At 40.3% G+C, this 24153-nt stretch overlaps 1 protein-coding gene across 1 annotated transcript in view; it reads left to right on the forward strand.

Annotated features, from left to right (window-relative positions):
* The window catches only part of LOC124722185 (dynein axonemal heavy chain 7-like), a 913348-nt gene that overhangs the window by 287127 nt on the left and 602068 nt on the right, over positions 1-24153 (forward strand). The window contains exons 10-11 of the mRNA XM_047247384.1: positions 16281-16473; positions 16584-16789. Of these exons, the coding sequence (XP_047103340.1) occupies positions 16281-16473; positions 16584-16789 (399 nt within the window). The remainder of the gene's footprint in view (positions 1-16280; positions 16474-16583; positions 16790-24153) is intronic.

Consider the following 24153-nt stretch of genomic DNA (forward strand, 5'->3'; position numbering starts at 1 on the left):
TCCCGAGTTCGAGTCTCGGTCCGGCACACAGTTTTAATCTGCCAGGAAGTTTCATATCAGTGCACACTCCGCTGCAGAGTGAAAATCTCATTCTGGAGATATCACTTCTGTTTTCTCGATGACTTTCCATCAGTTACTAAGAACAGTAACCTCTCTGATAGGAAATCAAGAATCCAGTCGCTGAGATGATATTCCACAAGAACGCAGTTTGATTACAAGCTCCTTGTGAAATATAGTGTGAAAAGCCTTCAGGAAATCTATAAGTACGGAGTCAATTTAAAATCCTTTGTCGATAGCACTCAACACTTAGTGTGAGTAAAGAGTTCGTTGTGTTTCATATGCAGGTTTTTTCTAAATCCATGTTGATTACATGTCTAGAGACCGTTTTATTCGAGGTAACTCATAATGTTCGAACACAATATATGTTCCAAAATCCTGTTGCTTATCGACGTTACTGATATGGGTCTGTAATTTAGTGGATTACACATATTGCCTTTCTTGAGCACTGGCGTGACCTGTGTAACTTTCCAGTTTTTGGGTACGGACCTATCGTCGAGGGAGCGGTTGTATATGATTGTTAAGTATGGAGGTATTGCATCAGCTTACTCTGAAAGTGGACTAATTGGTATACAATCTGGACTGGAAGACTTGCTTTTATGAAGTGATTTAAGCAGATTCATTACTGCGAGAATATCTACTTCTAAGTTACTCATGCTGGCAGCTGTTCTTGATTCGAATTATGGAATATTTACTTCGTCTTCTTTAGTGAAGGAATTTCGGAAGGCTGTGATTAGTAACTTTGCTTTAACAGCATTGTCATCCATAGATAGTATTTCCATTGCTATCACGCAGAAAAGCCATTGATTGTGTCTTGCCGCTAGCATACTTTGCATACGACCAGAATCTCTTTGGATTTTGTGCTATGTTTCGAGGCAAAGTTTCATTGTGGAAACTATTATAAGCACCTCGCATTAAAGTCCGCGCTAAATTGCTGGTTTTTGTAAAACAATGACAATCTCAGGTATGTGGCATTCGTTTAATTTTAACATGCTTTTTTCGTCTTTTCTGCAACAGTGTTCCGACCTCTTTTTATACCATTGGGAATCAGCTCCACCTTTCGTTAATTTATTTGGTATAAATCTCTCAGCTATAAATCTCTCAACTGCTGCCGATACTATTTCTTTAAGGTCAACCCACATCTGGTTTACACTTGCATTGTTAATTTCGAAGGTGTGGAGGTAGTCTCTCAGGCAAGCGTCAAGCAAATTTTTATCTCCTTTGCTGAATAGATAAACCTTTCGTTTATTTTTGGTGCATTTGAGATTTACGGTATTCAGTCTCGCTACGACAACCCTGTGTCTGCTAATCTTTGTATCCGTTCTGATGCTTTTTATTAGCTCAGGATTATTCCTTGCTAACAGGTCAAGTGTGCTTTCACAACCGTTTACTATTCGAGTGCGCTCATGAACTAAGTGCTGGAAATAATTTTCAGAGAATGCGTTTAACACAATTTCGGATGAAGTTTCATGCGTACCTCCAGATTCAGACATGTATTTCCACCATCATATCCAGGCTACATTAAAGTCACCACCAAACATAGCTTTATGAGTCGGGTATGTGTTTGAAATCAGCCTCAAGTTTTCTTTGAACCTTTCACAACTGCATCTTCTGAGTTGGGAGGTCAGTAAAAGGATCCAATTGTTATTTCATTCCGGTTGCCAAGAATGACTTATCCGATACTAGCTCACAGCAGCTATCTACTTCAATATCGCTACAAGGTAAACTACTTCTTACAGCAACAGTGGCCGAGCGGTTCCAGGCGCTACAGTCTGGAACCGCGCGACCGCTACGGTCGCAGGTTCGAATCCTGCCTCGAGCATGGATGTATGTGTTGTCCTTAGGTTAGTTAGGTTTAAGTAGTTCTAAGTTCTAGGGACTAATGACCTCCGAAGTTAAGTCCCGTAGTGCTCAGAGCCATTTGAACCATCTTACAGCAACAGACACGCAGCCATCAACTGTATTTATCCTATCCTTTCTGAACACCGTTAAATCCTTCTCAAAAATTTCGGCTGAACTTATATCCCGCTTTCAGTGACTGTAACGATTTGAGGATCAGTTCTTTGTACAACCTTTTGGAGCTCTGGTACCTACGCAACACGACTACGACAATTTACAACTCTTATACCGATGGTTCCCAGATCTACGTTCTTCTTGTGTTCGACCTGCACCCTTTGAGACTGAAGCCTGTTCTGTGTTTCCCCAAGGCCTTCTAAGCTAGAAAACCGCCCAGTCCACGCCACACAGCCCCCGATAGCCATGTAGCAGTCTCCTGCTTGAAATGGTCTCCCGACCTATTTAGCAGAACCCAAAACCCCACGACCCTACGGCGCAAGTCGAGGAGTGAGCAGCCTACACGGTCGCAGAACAGTCTGAGCCACTGATTCAGACACTCCACTCATCACTCTACCAGAGGCTCGCAATCGGTCCTGTTGACCAAGCTGCAAATCATGACCTCTGCTTTCATCTCGCAAGGCAGTCTGGCACTCTTTACCACTTCTGATAGCCAATCGAAACCGGAGAGAATCTCTTCCAATCCAAAGCGACGGAGAGCAGACCAGCTTTCTTCCCCTTCTTGGTAGCCATGTCCCTAAGGGACCCCATAATGCAGCTAACATTGGACCTCCCAGCTACCAGTAATCCCATCCTCTGTGACTACCTGCACCTTTCAGGCCGAGAAGTTTCCTCTGAAACAGGACAAGCAACTGAATTTGGCTGTGGGACAGTGTCAGCCACAGGTAACACCTGGAACCTGTTTGTCAGACTAACCAGGGAGGCCTTACAGTTGCCACCCCCCCCCCCCCCCCCGCCCAGGAAGTCTTCCATAGCCAGCCACGCATCGAGGCGACCTCTCGCTCAGTCATGGATGAGGAGTCAACCTCAGTGCGAGCAGTAACTTGATTGGCCACCAATGCAGACCAATACGAGGGCTCAGGGTCGTGCTGGACGTCCATTGGATCCCCATGGTCAGTCCACAACAGTAATGCCCATCCACTGCATCCTCAACCTTTGTAGCCAAAGCCAGCACAGCCTGGAGCTGAGACCAATCACCAACTCAGCTCACATCTGCACACAACAGTCACAGTCCCTATCCATACTAAAGATGGTGGAATGCTACACTACTCAGACAAACGGCTATTGACATATAATACGAAACTCTACTGTAGACGTTGACGAAAACGCAGGAACTGTATCTAATAAAATAAATTAAAATGCAGAGATTCAAAAACTAAACTACCAAAGCACACAGGTGCGACTAAATAATTCGCTCCTGGTTAGGACCTTGTAAAATGTCACAAAATCGGTTACTTTCCGACACAAACGAAATTGCGAGAACTGTGCCTATTAAATATTAATTAACGGACAGATATTAAAAAACTAAACTACAAAAGCGCACAAATGAAACTATATAATTCGCTCCTGGTTAGGAACTCATAAAATGTCACAAAGTAGTTTACTTCCCTGTTGCTGCTGTGTCTTGGCCGACAAGTGCTGCCTGACTTACCCTTATTAATCATCACACAAAAAATCGCTGGAGGGCATTAGTTTATTAATCTCTTCGGTGCATTATAGCACAACATCCAATCATTCAGAATACCCAAAATATCTACATAATCCATTAAACAACCTAGTCACTGAAAAAAGTATTCGTACTCTTAATCACAACATATATTCACAGAAAACAACAAACCCTCCAACGTCATTGCCAAAAAACTAACTAAAAATGCTACTTGAAAACTCATTAACAAATCATCTTTCACAGTAAATAGTCTGACTTCACTGATCTCTTATGTCCAGCATTTCTATTCGTCTGCCCAGTGGTTTCTTTACCTGCTGCCTTGGCACATGATTTGGAATTTTGTCACTGCGACAAAAACTTTCCCTTTTGTTTTCCCAGAAAATTCTCCCCTAAAACTACGCTCACACATAAACCACATACGGGTCTACCACGCACAGTATGTTGACGGTTAGTTCTCCATATTTCTGTCATTCCAATGCTAATCACAGATTGAATCCTTCTTGCAATGTTACATTTCCTTGCAGCTGGCGGTACTACACCACACGAACTGAACCGAAGGGATTTGACCTAGAGTGTAATTTGTTTGTCCTTCACAACACATCAGCGTTGTGGCTGCTTATCACAGGTGACAGTTTCCTCAGCTGCAGCAATGTCACCTCAAATTCCACCATGCATCGCAGCAGGTGTGCTTTAGCATGACACTCCACTTTACCTCTAGTACATACTACACTGCAAGCGTCATCACTTTTGCGAACCTCATGATCTTGAGGCACCCACTCCTGAAGAGATTTAGCTTTGTTGACCAAATCACTAACAATACAAACGCGTTTCCTCTTTCTTCACTTACTCTCTCCCCTCTTCTGAGGAGGTGGCACCAGCACTGGTGGCGACAAAGCTGCGTTCTTCCGGAACAAATGTGTCTATACCACTTAGTTACAATGACCGTAGTATCTACATCTATTCAGGCAGCCAGGCAGCCCTGAAATCATTGTCAGCTTCTGCAACAAGATCTAAGATTCTTGCAGAATGGCCTGCCGCGGTGGCCGAGCGGTTCTAGGCGCTTCAGTCCGGAACCACGCGACTGCTACGGTCGCAGGTTCGAATCCTGCCTCGGGCGTGGATGTGTGTAATGTCCTTAGGTTAGTTAGGTTTGAGTAGTTCTAAATTCTAGGGGACTGATGACCTCAGATGTTAAGTCCCATAATACTCAGAGCCATTTGAACCATTTTTTTGTTGCAGAATGCCACAGGGCCCTGGTGGAGCTAGTGGGAAGCAATAGGGTAAAACTAGTATGGATCCCTGGCCACTCAGGGATCTGTGGCAATGAACAAGCCGACAGGTTGGACAGGAAGGGGGCAATGACTCCATTTATTGGACCGGAACCTGTCCTGACAATTACCAAGGCTATGATCAAACTAGAACTACGGAACTGGCTTGGGAAACAGCACATATAATATTGGACCAAGATCCATAAACAAATGATGCCCAAGCCATGTTTTAAAAGAAGCTCTGTAACCCTGGGATTGAACAGGAAAGAGATCAAACTCATGACTGGACTCATGACAGGCCATGGGAATTTCAAAAAACACCTGCATACAATGGGTATAGTGGAAGAAGACCCTAAATGTAGGACCTGTGATGAGGGTGAAGAAACTGCATCACACCTAATCTTCGAATGCATGGCATTGGAAAGCAAAAGATACAGAATCTTCAGGACGACTAGACCTGAAGAAATTGTGTCTAGCAAAAAACTGGTAAAGGGACTCTGTGCACTAGTCAAGGGCATTGGTTGGCTTTACTAGATATACAGGGAGCGATACCGCCCAATAAACTCAGTTACGGTGCGGGCATTGGTGAGTTAGACCTAAGCTGTTTTAGCTTCCCCGTTAAAATAAAATCAATACCACTTTGTTATCCACAACATCTGCAATACAATCAAATTTATCGATAGCTTACCAGGCATCCTCCATAGTATCTGCAACAAAATCACCGCCTGCAGCTCTAATGTGTACGACACAAAAATCCTTGACCATGCCTAAACAACACCCAATGTCACCCAGTGCGGTGGACACTACTGCACTTTCTCACCCATGTTGCTATCCACACACTTACCTACTTTAGTGCAGCACACACATACTTCATCTGACACCACAGACAATTCAGACCCCTTATTCTTACAAGATATTGGAGCTGACAATCCATCAATATTCCCCATAACTACTACGATGTTACTACTTTCTGCGTCTGTGCAAGTACCATCATTTTTTCTTCTTTCAAGCCTCTCCAAAATCTTCACAATCCTTATCAATTGAGGCTCTGTATTAACAAACCACTCGTCACATTATATTCATATCGGGTCTCCAGCCGGAAGGTAATGTAATCTTGACACAATATTTCGGCGGTCCACGTGGCCGCCATCTGCCAGTGAGTAAGCCGTCACACTAACTCGTCGGAAACTGAAACCAAACCGCAGCAAGTTCACCGCGCATGCGCGAACGTAGCTGCCCTCGAAAGCATGACAGCGCACCGGTTGTGAAAACTAGCGGAATCGATACATCTAAATCGAAAATTGTTGACCCCTTTTGATGTCCGAAACAAAGACCATTGTTTTTTAATGTCAAAAAAAACAGGGTTCCAACTCTCACTTTAAAGTGTACCACTTATCTCTGTTTGTAATGTTTTCAGAGCCGGATTTCAACAGATTCTTTCACTACACAGTCCCAATAACGCGACGGAGGGGCAACCACTTACGTCTCATCATACAACAGTTTATGTCCTTTAGTAAGATGATTTTCTGCAACGGCAGATTTTTCTGTCTGGAACGGTGGCAATGGTGCTCCACGCACTGATCCTGCACGTGTGATACCATAGGTTCTTTTTACCAATGTACATAGCACCCCCTATGCGTTTGTACAACGGATGAAATCTTAATGCATGAAGATATCGGTCTGCATGCGTGGGCTTACGACAAACGCTGTTTCCTAATGTTCCATCATCCCTGCTGTAGACCAAAACGGATGCGACCTGAGCTTGTGGAAAGAGCACCACCAGGAACAATTGGACACTGTAGTGTCAATGAATGGAGCAATGGAGATACATTTGTGATGTTTTTGAAGCATTTTAATTCTCATGTTAAGCCGACTTCAGAATCACCAGTTTTGTTGCTGGTTGACAACCATAAATCTCACATAACGCTGGAGGCCATCAAATTTTGCAGGAAACATAATATAATTATGGTTGGATTTCCACCTCACACTACCCATCGCCTACAAGCACTGGACGTTTCATGTTTTGGACCTTTATAGAGCTATTATAGCCAAGCTTGTGATAACTTTATGGTCACTCATCCAGGGCAGGCGATTACTGACAAAAATGTTGGTGGGCTACTGAGTACTGCCTATTTCAAAGCAGCCACCGTTGGAAATGCCGTGAAGGAATTCAGAAAATGTGGAATCGAGCCTTATGATCCCCTTGTGTTTGATGAGGATGATTTTGCTGCAGCAGACGTCACAGACCATGCTCTTGCTTCAGACAGTCCTACTGAACATGAAAATCCTGCAGTTCAGAGTGAAGAACCTAATGTCCTGTCCTCAAAAAAGCTGAATGAAGAAGCAGGACCTTCAAGTAGTGCCCATCTGGATAAACCAAAATTATGCAGAAGTATTTTTGACCTAAAACCAGTGCCAAAAGAAAAACCAAACATGAGGAAACGTAGAACTCACAAACAATGTGCAAATGTTTTAACAAGCACGCCTATGAAAGACAGTTTAGAGCAGAAGGAAGCACAGAAGATGGAAGAAGAATTTCTATTGGAACATAGACGACAGGCTCGTGATACAAGAAATAGAAGTTTTACTAAGAATCTAGCGTTTTCCTCTTCTGATGTAAATAAAAAACCCAGAATTTCGGTAAAATCAACCAATGCTCCCCAAGAAAGTTTAGTTCAGTGTCCTGGATGTGATGAGATATATGAAGACCCTCCATCAGAAGACTGGATACAGTGCTATGAGTGCTGTAGATGGTGGCACGAAGACTGCTCAAATTGTGAAGAAGGGAAATTTTTATGTGACTTTTTTTAATGTATGTACAATAATGTATTAATATTTATAACAATAAAAATGTATAGCAGTTTTATTAAGTGGTATCTTGCCCCGTGGTCAAAGTCATCTTGCCCCAGTTCTGGGGCAACATGACAGATTTGCATTACTTTCTAAAATTAACAAAAAAATTCGGATAACATTAGAATAAAATGATATATAATTACGAACATTGCAATAAAAACCAGTCTAATGATATTTGCAATGAAAAAATATTTTCTTCAAAAAAATGAATTTATTAAAAATGTTTAATCGTTAACATCACCAACTTGCCCCAGTCTCCCCTACATACGAGCGCCGGCACACCCACCGATATGTAAGGCATTCCGATTCTTACATTATCAGTTTTCTTCAAAAGGCGACAAAGTGTTGCCTTGGGGGGTATCGTATTTGCTACACAGGAGCAACTCATTATTCCCTCTTTTACTTGTAATAAAGCAGACATGTATTTTTATCCCACTACACTCTAATGCATTGTTTTTTATAATTTTTCGCTATATCTGATGGGCCATGAGCCAGAAATTAATGACACAGTGTAAAGGCAGAGTTGCAATATTTTCTGTTGGTCTACACGCCTTACAAAACGTTACGGAACATTTGTGGATTATTTTGCTGAGAAAACGCTTCCAAAAATATGAAAGGCATATAATACCCAAAAGAAACCATTTAGGGCGAGATGACGAAGTCGCCATGTTTCCTCAGTCAGTTATGTTAAAAGCCTTTGGATCTGGAGTAGGACTAACTAGGATAAAGCGTGAGTAAACAGTGGCTGTAGAAAGCGTATTTCCTAAGGTAGTCATGCATGACAATGAATTAATAAATGATTTTATCTATTATTCTACGAGTCAAATGACTTGATAATTATATCAGTCAGTTTATATAAAAATTATCGATTACACACTGAACTGGCGGTTTCGACTTAATTGTGCACTATTTTAGTATCTTACTGTGTGGGGGACTAGTAGTATCTAAAAAGATATGTTTACATCTGTGCTCCTTATGAATAGCTGTCGTGCGCTCTCGCAAGGAGAGGCATCCCTTTGGTGCACACCTCTTTCTCGACGAGTGTTCCATTGACACCTAGCCATATCAGGACATACTTCTCCCTTTTAACTGCTGACTAGTTAATAATATTTCATTGCCGGTGAATCAATTTATGAAACTACAACAGAGTAAGATGCAGCTATTCATTATTAATGCCTTTGCAGACGATAGTTATGAACTCAAAATAACAAAATCATGCCACAAGATTCGAATAACACCTTGCGGTCTGAAATGATTCATTCTGGGACGACAATTCCTACACTCACGCTAACATTAAACAATCTTCGTGCACATGGCCGAACACATATTATGGCACCTTTATCTTAACAACCGGCCAACTCTGACCAACAACCACAACTGCCGTGCTGGGCGCCCACAACAATCAGCATCACATCTGCTGTAACCAGAGACATTTAGCCACAAGTTGTCGTAGCTCACACAGGCTGTATTTGTTCTCCTAATGAAAGAGGCATAGCAATGGTAAACTCACGTCTCTGTAACTCGTAAATTTTGGACTTTACACACCTCACGCACATGTAAAATCTAATGGAAGAAATTAAAAACAAATCCTCAATGAAATATTCAAGACGTCCAAGAAAAATTACGGAGGGCAAGAAAGATAAATTAATCGTTACCATGCAGTGGAAAGACATATAATGTCAACAAAACCATATACTACGAAGGTAACATCTAAGTAGGATAACATGAAAAACTTGTTCATGGTACACAATCATAGATGGAAGAAGGAGGAATCTAATCTTACTTTGAATCTGTGAGCACAATTAAGTATTCAAGAAGATAAGCACTTGCAAAGATAGTAATTAGTAAACAAAGACCACTTCCATACAAACAAAGTCAATTACTTCTATTTAAGCACTCTGTCTTTTAGGCAATTAGGCAGGATGACACCAATATCGGATATCTAAACTCTTTACAAGTTCTGTTGGGTAGACTGGCTTCTAATTCTTATCAGTCGGTGCACTCGTTTAACACAACAGTTGAGATGCGAATATTTGCCAAGAGACATGTTTTTTTTTCGTAAAAGTTAATTATGTGAAGAAGAGAGATCAAAAGACGTAGAAAATGCCATGCAGTAATATACAAATCATAGCAGAACAAGATACATGAAGATATAATAAAATAATTTTATTAAATAATTACAATACGCCTGTGCAGTATTTAGATAAAATTGTCTCATCAGAAAAAAATACTAAAATTGGCGTATTTAAATTTAAAATAAGGTTAGAATATGGTGCAAAACTACCGTCAGTTGTGGGAAATTCCCTTTTTCCATCGATGCACTTTCATGGTGCTTTTAAAAACTTCACACACTCACCTATAGATAGTCATAACTTGAGGATACCGTAGCGAAGGTGGCATGATGTGATGGTGGGGAGGTAATGCGTTGTGAAGTGTAGGACGCATCGTGGAATGCACTCAGCCTCTGTCAAAACGGTGGATGGAGTATGTTATTTGGCCGATATGCGCTCTTACAGGCACACCAAAGGGGAAAAGAAAAGGAGCAGGTTTTGAAGCAGCTGCTCACCTGACGCCCTTGACTGGGAAGCACCAGCAGTTCCAGTGGTCGGTAGCAAGTGGCATGGTGGTAGACCTCCCAACAGGCAGTACAGCTGACACAGCGCATGCACATACACTTGCAGACGTTCACCAATGTTGGGTCAACAATAGTTTGATCATTGTGAGCTCTGTAATCTGCACACATCCGGAAAGTACCTTCTCTTCTCCTTTTTATGAACTAAATGAACTGGGAAGCCGATCCACTGTTGGAAGGACGTGTGATGCCCTCCGTCTATGACAGCTTTTGCTATCTGTAAATTATCAGGAAGTAACCGCCGCCGTGGAAGGGCCCTCTTTAGTTTAAATCTTATGCACTGCATCTCCCTTAATACCATGGTGGGTGGGGTTGGGAAACACTGAACATACACATGTGGGAGGCTCAGTACTGATTGCACTGTCACTAACTTATGTGTTACTGCTGTAGAAGGAACATTGTTTAGAGGGTTTACATTATACTCCACGATGATTCCATCTGTGTAACACAGTGCTGAATGCTTTGCAGATTCTCTTCAGAATTGGCATGTGTTCTCAACACCTTTAGGGGCCATTAGGTCCAAATTTGATAAATCCCTGGTGAGCAACTCATCATTGTACCTATATCCATTGTCGTCCCTGCGATTGTTAATGAAGTTTTTTAATTTCATCTGAAGGTTCTTCATGTTCCCCCAAATGCCCATGAGGTTGAAGTCCTGTTATGGTTTACATTAGTCTTGGTAATAGATGATGCTTTTATCGATGAAAACTGGCGTTTAAGCTCTGCCTGTTTGTGTGTTGGCCACACAGGGTCTCAGATAACAAGGGATCTTTCTTTTGCAATGTAAGACATTTCCCTTTTGGTGTCAATGTACAATTTATTAGTTGCAGCCAGTTAATGGTAAACTGAGGGTCATAACTGCTGAAGCTTGCACACAGTGGGTTTGAATGCTTCTACATGTTGGGAAACAGTCTGGTGCACTAAAGGTCTCCAATTCTTATCCTGAATGCTTTCACCGGATTTTCTGTTGAACAGCACTCCTCTCGAATTGGGATAAAAGAGAAAATGGCTCAAAAAATCTGCCCCTAACAATGATTCATTCATCTCCATTTTCATGAAAGTCCATGTGAAAGTTTGGACATTTCCAAAGTCAATCTAGCATACATCCTAATAACTGAACCATTTGCCACCTTGAATTAAGGTAAGATATCTGCAACGTGAGGAAGAGTAGTGGTGTTTCGTATTGTGCTGATCTGAGAACGTGAGTTGGCTAGAAATAATTAGTTCATACTACTGTCAAGTATGTAGAGGTAGTCCTAGGGGTGAGATGCTGGAAGCAAAGCAGTTTGATCCACGTAGTTGACGTTTTTTACTTTCATAATATCGCAATTTCTGTAGCATAATGAAGATCGTAAGTGGCATTTGCGTGCTTGTATGGAGGACACCACTTATGCACAGCCGCTTTGAAGCATACATGGAACCATCACCGTCCCATGATCTGTTGGCCACTGGTGGTAAGTAGCACTCGTTGGTTTGTTGTTGTCTGCTGATTGTGGTGCACCGCGGTCAGCACGACGAGCTGTGCTGACCTGTGGTGAGAGCATCGAGAGTCTTCAGATGTATTTGGTCCTGCTCGGCCACTGTTAGCCATGTTGGAGGGCAAAATGGCTGCTGCAGCTCCGTAGGCGCCATGTTGTGAAACACGGGATGAGATCAACAATCCTTGGCAGCAGCCTGCCATGCAGTAGCACAGAACTGATGCCAAGTACATGTTCTGCTGGTGGCTACTGGGTAGCAAGGATATCCATCTTGTAACGCGTAAACATGGTCTGCTGTCTGTAATTTAACCTCTTATGTGAGTCCTTCGTTACAAATTAAGGACACTTGCATCCTGCGAGGTAATTTACTTGCCCATACAGCCCATAATGTATTGTCTGGTATTAATGCAGAATATACTAGAGATCATATGTGGCGCCAAAACTGCGAGGATGTCCATCTGTTTAACTGCTCTGAGAAAACAGTCGAATTTGTTGCTCAGGTGATTTGCACAGTCTTTGAAATGATGCCATCTTAGCTGTCTCAAAATTTGTTCAAAGCAGGTGGTGATATGATAACATTGCTGATGATAGAAGCATGCTCTCCTACGTGACATAGTAATGCGGAATTTTTCGCACTATAGTCAATAACATAGTGAGTCAAGAACACCGATTCTACAATGGCGAACCACGTTTGTTCTTGTTCTGGTAGGAACTGAGAGACCTTTGTTAACACCCTGAACAGCAAAAACATTGCTGGAAAAGTGTCTGTATGGCACTAACTGAACCAGTCCAGGTGTATCGTCGGGTGTAGCCCCATCGATCGGCCGTAGCACTATAGAAAACTTGGAAATCTTCCGGTGTGGTTCGGCTGGCCGAGCTCCACCGAGAAGTAAGAATGGGTTCGTTACCTCAAAAAGCAGCGAGGAAGCTCACGTCGCAAGTAAGCATAAGATATTGCTTCCGTACGCAAGAGTCTAATGTAGTATCTTTAACATAGTAGGTATTAATCTCTGTTGCTCCTCCGTTGGAGATAATTCAATCAGATCCTTGGGAGACAATCTGGAATGTCATCACGCGGAATCTACACGTCCATGTACACTAGCAGCTTAGGACTTGGGTGGCTCCATATTGTTTGAAGCACTATACAACTTAAGAGAAGCACAATCTGGCGAAATATCCCAATAATCTTTGATGGTTCGTGGTAACCACTGCCTCACTGGGAAAGTAGCGCTGCGTGTTTTCTTAGTTCATATAAAAACTACAGTTGTCGTGGGTCACCAACGTGGGGTCTTCGTATGAGTATGTAAAATAACATCTGGATACTGTTGCCATGAATTGTTGACCATATTAACATAAATCCACATACAATAAGGTGCAAACACTTAAGTCATAAGAGTACACAGCAAGATAATAACGAAATAGAAAGATAAAAACAATAATCAGTACACTCTTTCATTGTTGTAAGTGGTATGTTATATGTCGATATATCGATTTTGGCCATCGATGCCGCAACATAGCTAATGCGTTTCGCAAATTGTTGCAAAAATTTCCTCTGACATATCCTTTGTGTTGATCCAGTAGTGCTCATCCAGAAAATTATGGAAGAGAACTTCTGTACAGTACTGAAAGTAGGTGAGAGACACAGTGAGATTAAATCTATAGTATGGCGTATGAAGAGGACTATAAAACGCTTTGCACTGGAGTACCTAAGATGATAAGAAAATTGCCTGATAAAGAAGATGTTTCAGGTATAGATAAAAGTCCAGGACACAGTTTTCATTTGTTAGGTAATTTCAACTTATAAAGTTGCATTAATTGAGTGACTTACAGGTGAGAACTCCCTGCAGACTCTAAGCAAATGAAATGAAAGGTATATATATAATAATAATAAGAGAGAATATAACAATAAATCATTCAAAATTTACTTTTAGTTTTCATTTTGTTATTTTGTGCTATGTTTTAGTGATATGTTTGTATTATCAGACACCATATGCATAGGAAAATGAGTTTGTTGTCATTCTTATGTTTGTGTTTTCAAAAGATCCTCCAGTATTTTGTCAATGCGTGACACACATACTGGAGGAACTAAAAATCCAAATTAGGAATGCTGAATACAATATGTTGCAGAGATATATAAATGAGGTTTCATATAGAGTTCACTAATGTTGGCTAGTACAGGCATACATCAAAACCAGAAGAAATCTGAAATGAATATAAAAAACATACCATCATGGTATAACACTCAAAGGATGGTCACACACTTACCGAAACTGGTAACTATTTACATAAATGTTTTATTGTGGTTGAGAGAGTGTGTAATCCATTTTAAAATACTTTTAGCCTGACTGCTGTTTCTACACTAGAAATGTTGTCAAAAACAACAACTCTCATGTCTCTTCTGTGGACTTGGTGTCACTTTTAGAGTGTGATCTAGGCAAAGCATTTGACGTATTCCATCAGACATGGTACTAAAAAGCTGGAGTTCTACAGGTATGGTATACATAACTCCACACAGGCACCAATTGTCTCCTATTTGTGTGACAGAACCCAGCCTGTCTCAGTCAAAAACAGACATTCCCCATCAGCTGTAATTGTCATTAGAGCTCCACAGGGTTATATTCTTGGATCCTTCTTCTCTGTTACTGCAGTGAGTGAAATGTTTCATTCTGTAGCTCAGTCAGTCATATGCTATTCATATGATATAACAGTATATATCACCTCTCAGGACATCATTCCTCTAGGCAACAGTTGTCTCCTATTTGTGTAACACAACCCAGCCTGTCTCATTCAAAAACAGATATTCCCCATTAGCTGTAATTGTCATTAGAGTTCTACAGGGTTATATTCTTGGATCCTTCTTCTCTGTTACTGCAATGAGTGAAATGCTGCATTCTGTAGCTCAGTCAGTCATATGCTATTCAGATGATATAAAAGTACATTTCGCATCTCGGGACATCATTCCTCTGCAATCCAAACAAGACTAAAAGCTTACATTTTGGGATAGTCCAAGGATTTATAAACTAAATCTGTAAAAGTTTAACGTGCACACAACAATACAAAACTCCGCTAGGAGGAACATATTAGCCATGTTTGCGAAAACATGTCCTGAATAACTTAATTCATAGGGAAACAAACAAATATGGTAAAAGTTATAATTTTCTTGTCACATACTTTGGACTATCCCAGTCATATACTTCTTATGGCCAGCTTGTGTGGAGGTATTCTCATCGTATAATAAGCCTTCTCAAAATAATTAAATAAATTCTTTATATAGCATAAAAGGACGTTTCTGTAGACCACTGTCATTCTCTCTTTGTAAAATTGAGAGAACTGACAGTTGTCAATCTGTACAGGTACCATATGTTTCTGGAATCTATATCAAAAGTAATAAAGGATAACTTGCAGTACAGGGAGAAAGTCGCCATTATGGTATCAGAGGTGAAGTAAATATTGGATATTCTTTTACACATATTAGCAAATATGGTCACTCAAACAAAATAAATGCAGCTAGAATTTTCAAGCACTCTCTGCTTGATCTCTGCTTGATTTTTATCAAACGAAGTGGCGTAACCCCTATAAAACAATACATTTTAATATTTAAGATTTTGATATCCGAGATAGTGGTACTAGCTTTTATGAATTTTACAGCTCTATTCTATAGCTGCTGACTACAGTAATATAAACTATATCAGTGTTCCTCCTTGCTTAAGAATTTTACAATTTTCCTATACTATACAATTATTGTGTACTACATTATTATGCACTTCATACAACACAAACATGACTTGCACCCATTAATGTGACATACACTAAATTCATACTCTTAATACAAAATTCTCCTAGTTTAAAGATGGATTACAAACGCTATCAACTGTAATTATGCATTTATTTCAATGGTTACCAGTTTCAGTCAGTATGTGACTATCCTCAGATCCGTATACCACGATGGCAGGTGATGGTAGTGAACGGAATTGGTGTTATGGCGCCACAAACGTCACACGTCACCTGTTCTGTTCACTGCAATCACTTACCATCATGGTACGAGGATCAAAGGATGGTAACCATTGACATAAAAGTTTTATTGTGGTTGAGAGTGTAAGTAATCCATTCTAAAGTACTTTTAGCTTGACTGTTGTTTCTACACTATAAATGTTGTCAAAAACAACTCTCATACTTTGGAAAGGAATGGTGTAATTGTTTGCAAAAGAAAGAAAACAATTTCTAATTAAATGGCTGAACATACCCATCAGGGTCTTCCAGCCAACCACACTATGTGGTTTTCCTTATGTATTTGGCATATGGTGCCAGTAGCTTTTAACAATTTTAGAATATCTAAGAATTTTCCTCCACTATGTCTTCATACATTAATACAATGCTGGGATGTATTATAATGAGTTTTATCAATGAAGAAGCTTATTTGATCACAAACTGATAAGTGTCAAAATTGTTGATAATACTGTTTATCTGTTTAGGTATGACTTAAAAACTGGAGGAAAAATATTCTTGCAAAATATTTTATTTTTTGCTGCCATGAGACTTCCAGCGGGTATCCATCAGTGTGTAACCAAACGGTTACTTCATCATCTAAATGTATACTTCATGAACAATTTTTCTGATGAAACTGTGACAAAAATATTTTCATCAACATTAATGACAAATCTGAAGGTATACATACATCTGACATATACTGGAAAATTATTCTTTTAGTAAAATTTTTGTGAACTCTGTACAATACTGTATGTGTTTCTTTCTAAAAATATATTGAAACTTTTCAGAAAAATGGTTTTGCTGCTGATGTTATGTCCACTGTTCAAAACATCGTTCAAGCTACTCTAAGTGTCTATACATCAGTAATGAAAACTCTGCGCCCAACACCAGCAAATTCTCATTATATTTTCAATCTGCGTGACTTTTCACGAGTAATCCAAGGGTGTTCCCTCATTAGGAAAGAATCAGCAGACAACAAGCAATTTTTCACCAGGTAAATATCCATGTAGCACCTCATTACATGTCGCCACTGTCAGAGTGTACCTGAAACTTTATAATATTGTAGCACAAGAGAAAAAAATGGGAAGTCCTGGTTGCAATCTAAGCATGAATAAGCATTTAGAATCTCATCTTAAGGTACTGTTTGGCAAGTGAGACTCTACTGATAGTTTCCTGGACCTGTCAAATACATTTGGCACTAATTACCATGAGACTGTGATCAAAAAATTAGCCCTATAAGGTATCAGAAACATACCAAACAAACGAATGAAGTCTTACCTAGAAGACAGACAGCAACCAGTAACATAAATACATGATGAAATTAAAGAAAATGTCATTAAAAAAACAAGATAATTGTCCAGTAAACAATAATTAAACATGACGTACCACAGGGCTCTATCCTGAGACCTTTTCTGTTCATTCTCTCTACTGAAGATATTAATAATGATATTGTGGCAAAAATGATACATATTTTATACACAGATACACCAACATTTTGCAGCTTGTGATTTGCTGGCTTGTCATGTTAAATATTGCATTATGTAGTAAATTTGACTGCCTGCCAACTTGTCAAGGATTAATAGATCAATAATGTGGATTTCTTACTTATCAGAGCATAGCAATATAATCCTATAAACAGCAATATTTGCTGAAAGTTGTTATTTGTAAATACCTAAGCTGTATGTAATCTGGAATGATAGAACTTTAGAAACGTGGCAGGATCCACTTTAGGCTACAGACAGTGAATTAATTCTCAATACAACAGTTTATGCAGGTAACACAAAGAAAAACAAACACATCTTGACTGCCAATAGTGAGTATTTCATTATGGTAAAGCGACTAATAACTACAATTTCATTTCTGTGGATACAAATCAGTAATGTTGCCAAACTGGACTCAATATTTCACAAGTTCAACATCATTAAATTTTCAACCAAGTTCACCCAGGAATTGTTGAAATATTTCTAAGATCAGAAATAATAATAAAAATTAGAGTCTCAGAGTGAGCATTCAGATATAATAAAAAAATCCATGAACTGCAATTTCCGCCAAATTCGCTTATGCTGCTTTGAAGTGAAATTTTGTTGTTATGTATGTTATACTTCGTGAAAATCTCTCTCTACACATAGCACAAATCTAATAATACCTAAAGACAGCCTTCAGAAACTTCATTCTCTTCACATTCCGTGTGTTCAATTTTTGGGTATGGTTGAATTTAAACTTTTTAGTAGTAGAGCCCGCTTTGTGTTGGTTAAGGAGAAAGTGTAACTGGAAGAATTCTTGTGCAGTCTGCATTGTTTCTAGATTTCCCCCTAGTTTCTCTTCCGTGATGACATGTACTGTTGCCAGTTTCCCTCACTTCCATTCCCCAACCCCTAGAGTCTAAGCAAATTGCCTTATGTATCATGTGGCAATAAATTCAAAATTGATGGGATATTAAAAAAATGGTGTTCAATTAGGAAAATGAATCCAGCTAAGTTCTCCTAATTGTAAAATGGCGAGAAATTAAAAAAAATCCAAGAGGAAGCATTGTTCTATTTTCTGAAATATCTAGAATGGCTGATACTGGGTTACTGGTGCAGTCTGCATTGTTGTCAGTTTAACCTCAGCACTATGACATCATAACTAGGATAATGACGCAGCCCTATGAAATTGAAATTCAAGATAGTGGTACAATACAGCGTACCTGAGGGTATTGGTGGAGCCTGCATGGTCCTCAGATCCCCCCCCCCCCAATCCCATGACATCATAATCCAAGGTGAATGACCCTGAGATACTGGTGCAGCCTGTATTTTTGTGAGTTTTCATGTGTGTTGTAAGTTTAGAATCACTTCTTTACTAGGAAATTAAAAAAAGATTTCGATTTAATATGATGTTACAGTTCAGGTGCTGTCAGTCACGTGAGACCATGCACTGTGAGCACCATAATGGGCAGAGTGTTAGCATGGTGTGTCCCCAGCTGTACTGCTGTCACTGCCACTACTCTACAACCATCGCCCTCGGCCAGACCATGCTGGGTTGGGCCACCACAGCAGGCCACTATCTGCATGCCCCAGTTTTCCCAACATGACTGGATATTCTCCCCTGCCACAGCCTGCAACCATCCAGTGCTGTGCCATTTCGCAGTGATAGGAGCCACCACCCTTCCACTGGCCCACTCTGACTTCCCCTCGTCCTGCTATGGTCGTGTTCAGGACACCTGCATTTTAATGGCAGCACTAATCACCACACCCTCATTCCTGAACATGAGATTAAGATTTCTACAGGTCCAAACGCATTCTATTAGTAGCTTAGACAAAACATTTTTTCTCCCAGGAAACTACAACCAACATAGGTTGCTGTTAATAGCCAGGAAAAAGATGTTTGTTTTCCCTGCAAAAAAAAAAAAATGGTTCAAATGGCTCTGAGCACTATGGGACTCAACTGCTGAGGTCATTAGTCCCCTAGAACTTAGAACTAGTTAAACCTAACTAACCTAAGGACATCACAAACATCCATGCCCGAGGCAGGATTCCAACCGGCGACCGTAACGGTCTTGCTGTTCCAGACTGCAGCGCCTTTAACCGCACGGCCACTTCGGCCGGCGTTTTCCCTGCAGATCAAAGCTCACCTCCTATTCATATGCAAGGCCAGGGATTCCTTAACTTCTCTTCTCATGGAACACTTTGAGAAAGCTGGTACTCTAATGCAACAACTTCTTTGTGTTGAAACTTAATAAAGTTTTAGAAACGAGAAAAACTTGTTTCATTTTGAGATTACTTCAATTTTAAATCATAACTAATAACGCAGAAATAATAATAATGTTTTAAATATAATATGCTTCATTAAAAGGTCGAAAACATAAACCAGGTTATTAACAGGTTTTTATGACACACTTCTCCACATCCCACAGACACCAATCTTCCCCAGAACACAGTTCGGGAATCCCTGCCGTAGACAACGATTTTTCTCATAGACAAGCTGAAATCTGTGTTGGATGCTACTCATAAAAGGCCTACTTTCCTGTAACGTGGGGAACCACCCAGACATATTATTCACTTAGCAAGAAAGCCACAGACGTGCTATTCAGGCGGTAACCAGTCTGAAATTGCCTGCTGTTAATAGCTGACCTTCTTTCAGTGACATGAAAATCCATTTAGGAGACGTGAATATATTTTTCCCTCAGGAAAACAGCACTCAGTGACGTAAGAATTGGCTGGGCTCTTCTATCCTAGCAAAGGTTCTAGCATTAGGTTCCCACAGAAAACTACCACAAATCGGTCACACACTTTGTTTTATGAGGTTACCTACACTGCGTCATGAAAGTAAAATACAGGGTGGTCCATTGATAGTGACCGTGCCAAATATCTCACGAAATAAGCATCAAATGAAAAAATTACAAAGAACGAGACTCGCCTAGCTTGAAGGAGGATACCAGATGGCGCTATGGTTGGCCCGCTAGATGGCGCTAGATGGTCAAACGGATATCAACTACGTTTTTTTTTCTTAATGGAACCCTCATTTTTTTATTACATATTCGTGTAGTACGTAAAGAAATATGAATATTTTAGGTGGACTACTTTTTTCGCTTTGTAATAGATGGCGCTGTAATAGTCACAAACGTAAAAGTACGTGGTATCACGTAACATTCCGCCAGTGCGTACGGTATTTGCTTCGTGATACATTACCCGTGTTAAAATGGACCGATTACCGATTAGGGAAAAGGTCGATATCGTGTTGATGTATGCCTATTGTGATCAAAATCCCCAACGAGCGTGTGCTGCTCGGTATCCTGGACGACATCATCCAAGTTTCCGGACCGTTCGCCGGATAGTTACGTTATTTAAGGAAACAGGAAGTGTTCAGCTACATGTGAAACGTCAACCACGACCTGCAAAAAATGATGATGCCCAAGTAAGTGTTTTAGCTGCTGTCGCGGCCAATCCGCACATCAGTAGCAGACAGCAGAGAATCGGGAATCTCAAAAACGTCGGTGTTGAGAATGCTACATCAACATCGATTGCACCTGTACCATATTTCTATGCACCAGGAATTGCATGGCGACGACTTTGAACGTCATGTACAGTTCTGCCACTCGGCACACGAGAAATTACGGGACGATGACAGATTTTTTGCACGCGTTCTATTTAGCGAAGAAGCGTCATTCACCAACAGCGGTAACTTAAACCGGTATAATATGCACTATTGGGCAACAGAAAATCCACGATGGCTGCGACAAGTGGAATATCAACGGACTTGGCGGGTTTATGTAAAGTGCGGCATTATGGGAGGAAGGATAATTGGCCCCCATTTTATCGATGGCAATCTAAATGGTGCAGTGTGTGCCGACTTCCTACGTAATGTTCTACCGATGTTACTACAAGATGTTTCGCTGCACGACAGAATGGCGATGTACTTCCAACATGATGGACGTCCGGCTCATAGCTCGCGTGCGGTTGAAGGGTATTGGAATAGCATATTTCATTACAGGTCGATTGGTCGTCGTTCCCGGATTTCTTTCTGTGGGCAAAGTTGAAGGATATTTGCTATTGTGATCCACCGACAAGGCCTGACAACATGCGTCAGCGCATTGTCAGTGCATGTGCGAACATTACGGAAGGCGAACTACTTGCTGTTGAGAGGAATGTCGTTACACATTTTGCCAAATGCATTGAGGTTGACGTACATCATTTTGAGCATTTACTGCATTAATATGGCATGTACAGGTAATCACGCTGTAACAGCATGCGTTCTCAGAAATGATAAGTTCACAAAGGTACATGTATCACATTGGAACAACCGAAATAAAATGTTCAAACGTACCTACGTTCTGTATTTTAATTTAAAGAACCTACCTGTTACCAACTGTTCGTCTAAAACTGTGAGCCACATGTTTGTGACTATCACAGCGCCATCTACCACAAAGCGAAAAAAGTGGTCCAACTAAAACATTCATATTTCTTTACATACTACACGAATATGTAATAAAAAGTGAGGGTTCCTATTTTAAAAAACGCAGTTGATATCCGTTTGACCTATGGCAGCGCCATCTAGCGGGCCCATCATAGCGCCATCTGGTTTCCCCCTTGAAGCTAGACGAGTTTCGATCTTTGTAGTTTTTTCGTTTGACGCTTTTTTCGTGAGATATTTGGCCCGGTCACGATCAATATACCAACTATAAAGAGCGATTTCAGTTAGCACTGAGCTGGCAATGGATAAAAATGATGTGTCGAGTTGCACCACAGCAGTCGTCATCATATGAGTATTGTCATTGTTCTTGCATATATGATTGTGCAATCTACAGTGTGCACATGGCTTAACTCGTTCTGTTTTTATTTCCAAATGATGTGTGTTACACCCAGAAGAAGACGCCTCAACAGGAGTACATACCATATTCGACAGGAATTTCATCCTAAATTTGAGTGGAAGAAAATGCGTCAGTGTCAGAATGTTGTCTAATCACGAATTCAAGTTTTTGAAAACCCACACTATTGTGACACTAAAGTAATATTATCCCCTACAGAATGGCTTCCGCTCTGGGATTACTTGTTCAAAATTACAGGCATGTTTACTGGAAATACTCTGACTACTTCAGTGGTACTGACTGATCACAAAATGAATGCAGGCACCTTCACACAAACAATCAAAGTTGTCAATGAAGCAGAATCCACTCACATGCAGAAACGGACTTTCAAGAATTTAACGTGTAGCGGTTATGCCATACAGTGTGTCCACTCGACCTGAGACTGAGCTGGCAACGCTATACAGTTTACTGGAACTGACTTGACAAGCTCTGAATCCCACAGAAAGCGTTATGGCCCAGTATACCAATGCAGGTTGCAAGTCACTGCATGGAATTATGTATGAGTTTACAGCATTTGATATAGGCATTAAATTTCGTTCTCATTAAAATATATATATATATATATATATATATATATATATATATATATATATATATTCGACGATATGTAAAAAAGGGATGAAGTGTGTATGATATCTGTGTTCTTTTTCCTTATAAAAAAACTGTGAATGCTATTGTAGTCATAGTATTCACCATGAGTGCATTTATGAAACATCCTCTTCGCAAAGACTTTTGCAAATTATTAGTCTGAGAAAACTTTATAAGAAGAAGAACAGATCACTAACACTGGACAGCAACTTAATGCAAAGTTTGCTGGAATTTTTCAAGTAGAGCGTTTTAGTTATCGATAAAACAGCGCTGTTGATCAATTCTAGCGAAACTCTAAGGAGATTTCTTTTCAAGATAATGTTGTGTATATAGGTTGTTCAGTTTTTCTGAAGACCTTGTTCATATCGGAGGGGGACATCCCGTGATATCATACTCGATCGCCCACCTTATCATGTGTGTGGGGACGGAGGATGCGGCTCTGAAATCTTGAAACACCCATTTCTTAATGCAGATTCAGATTCTACACAAAAAAAATACATAGGTTTTGTCTGAAAGACTTTTTTTTCGTTTTGCGAGAGATAGCGCTGGAATTGAAAATATCAAAATGGGTGGAAAATCGTATTTTTAAAAATGCTATTCAGTGACACTTGAATTAACCCCCCACCCCCTATCATCTCCATGCTTCGATTGTAGGACAGGCAATTATTTCATAACTTTTAATGGGAAACCCATTCTCAAAGTTGCATTCCTCCAACAAACTGAAAAGGGGAATGCTAAACGTGCCACTGTGGCTGTGTAGCTAACGACGAGTTATAACTGGCAGTCCAGTCCCATTAAAAGCTATTAATCAATTACCTGTCGTACCCTTGCCACGTGAACGTGAGCGGTTAATTCAAGTGTCACTGGGTAGCCTTTTGAAACATACGATTTTCTACCCACTTTGATTTTTTCCGATTATAGCGCGATCTGTCACGTAACGGAAAAAAGTTCCGAACATTACTTTTGTAGTTTCTCCATGTAATACGAACCTACAACAAAAAATGGGAATTCTCATTTAAGGTTTCAAAATTCCCATCACCCCCACCATCATACAGTATGTGGGGTGGGGCATTGGATGTCCTCCATTTGAGATGAAGAAATTTAATTAATTAATACATTTCATGGATCCAATGTGTTGTTTTTGAGATATTTCAATGTCAGTTAATGTGAGCCAATCCAAGCAGTAGGTAGTGAGTGGGCGACTGGAATTACCAACGCAGAATAAGTTGACGAGCTCATAGTGCATGGAGAGTGTAAGAAGAACGCAGTTCGTTCTTGTACGGTATATGAAGCACAGATATTGCAACAGACGTCAACAATCTCGGCACTTATTTGTCAACTCTTCAACCAGTTAAGTGAAAGTTGTACTGTGACACCTAGACAACGTAACAGAAGGAAACAAGTGACGACAAAACAGGGGGAAATTA

Source organism: Schistocerca piceifrons, chromosome X (genome assembly GCF_021461385.2).
Source record: "Schistocerca piceifrons isolate TAMUIC-IGC-003096 chromosome X, iqSchPice1.1, whole genome shotgun sequence".
Lineage (NCBI taxonomy): Eukaryota > Metazoa > Arthropoda > Insecta > Orthoptera > Acrididae > Schistocerca > Schistocerca piceifrons.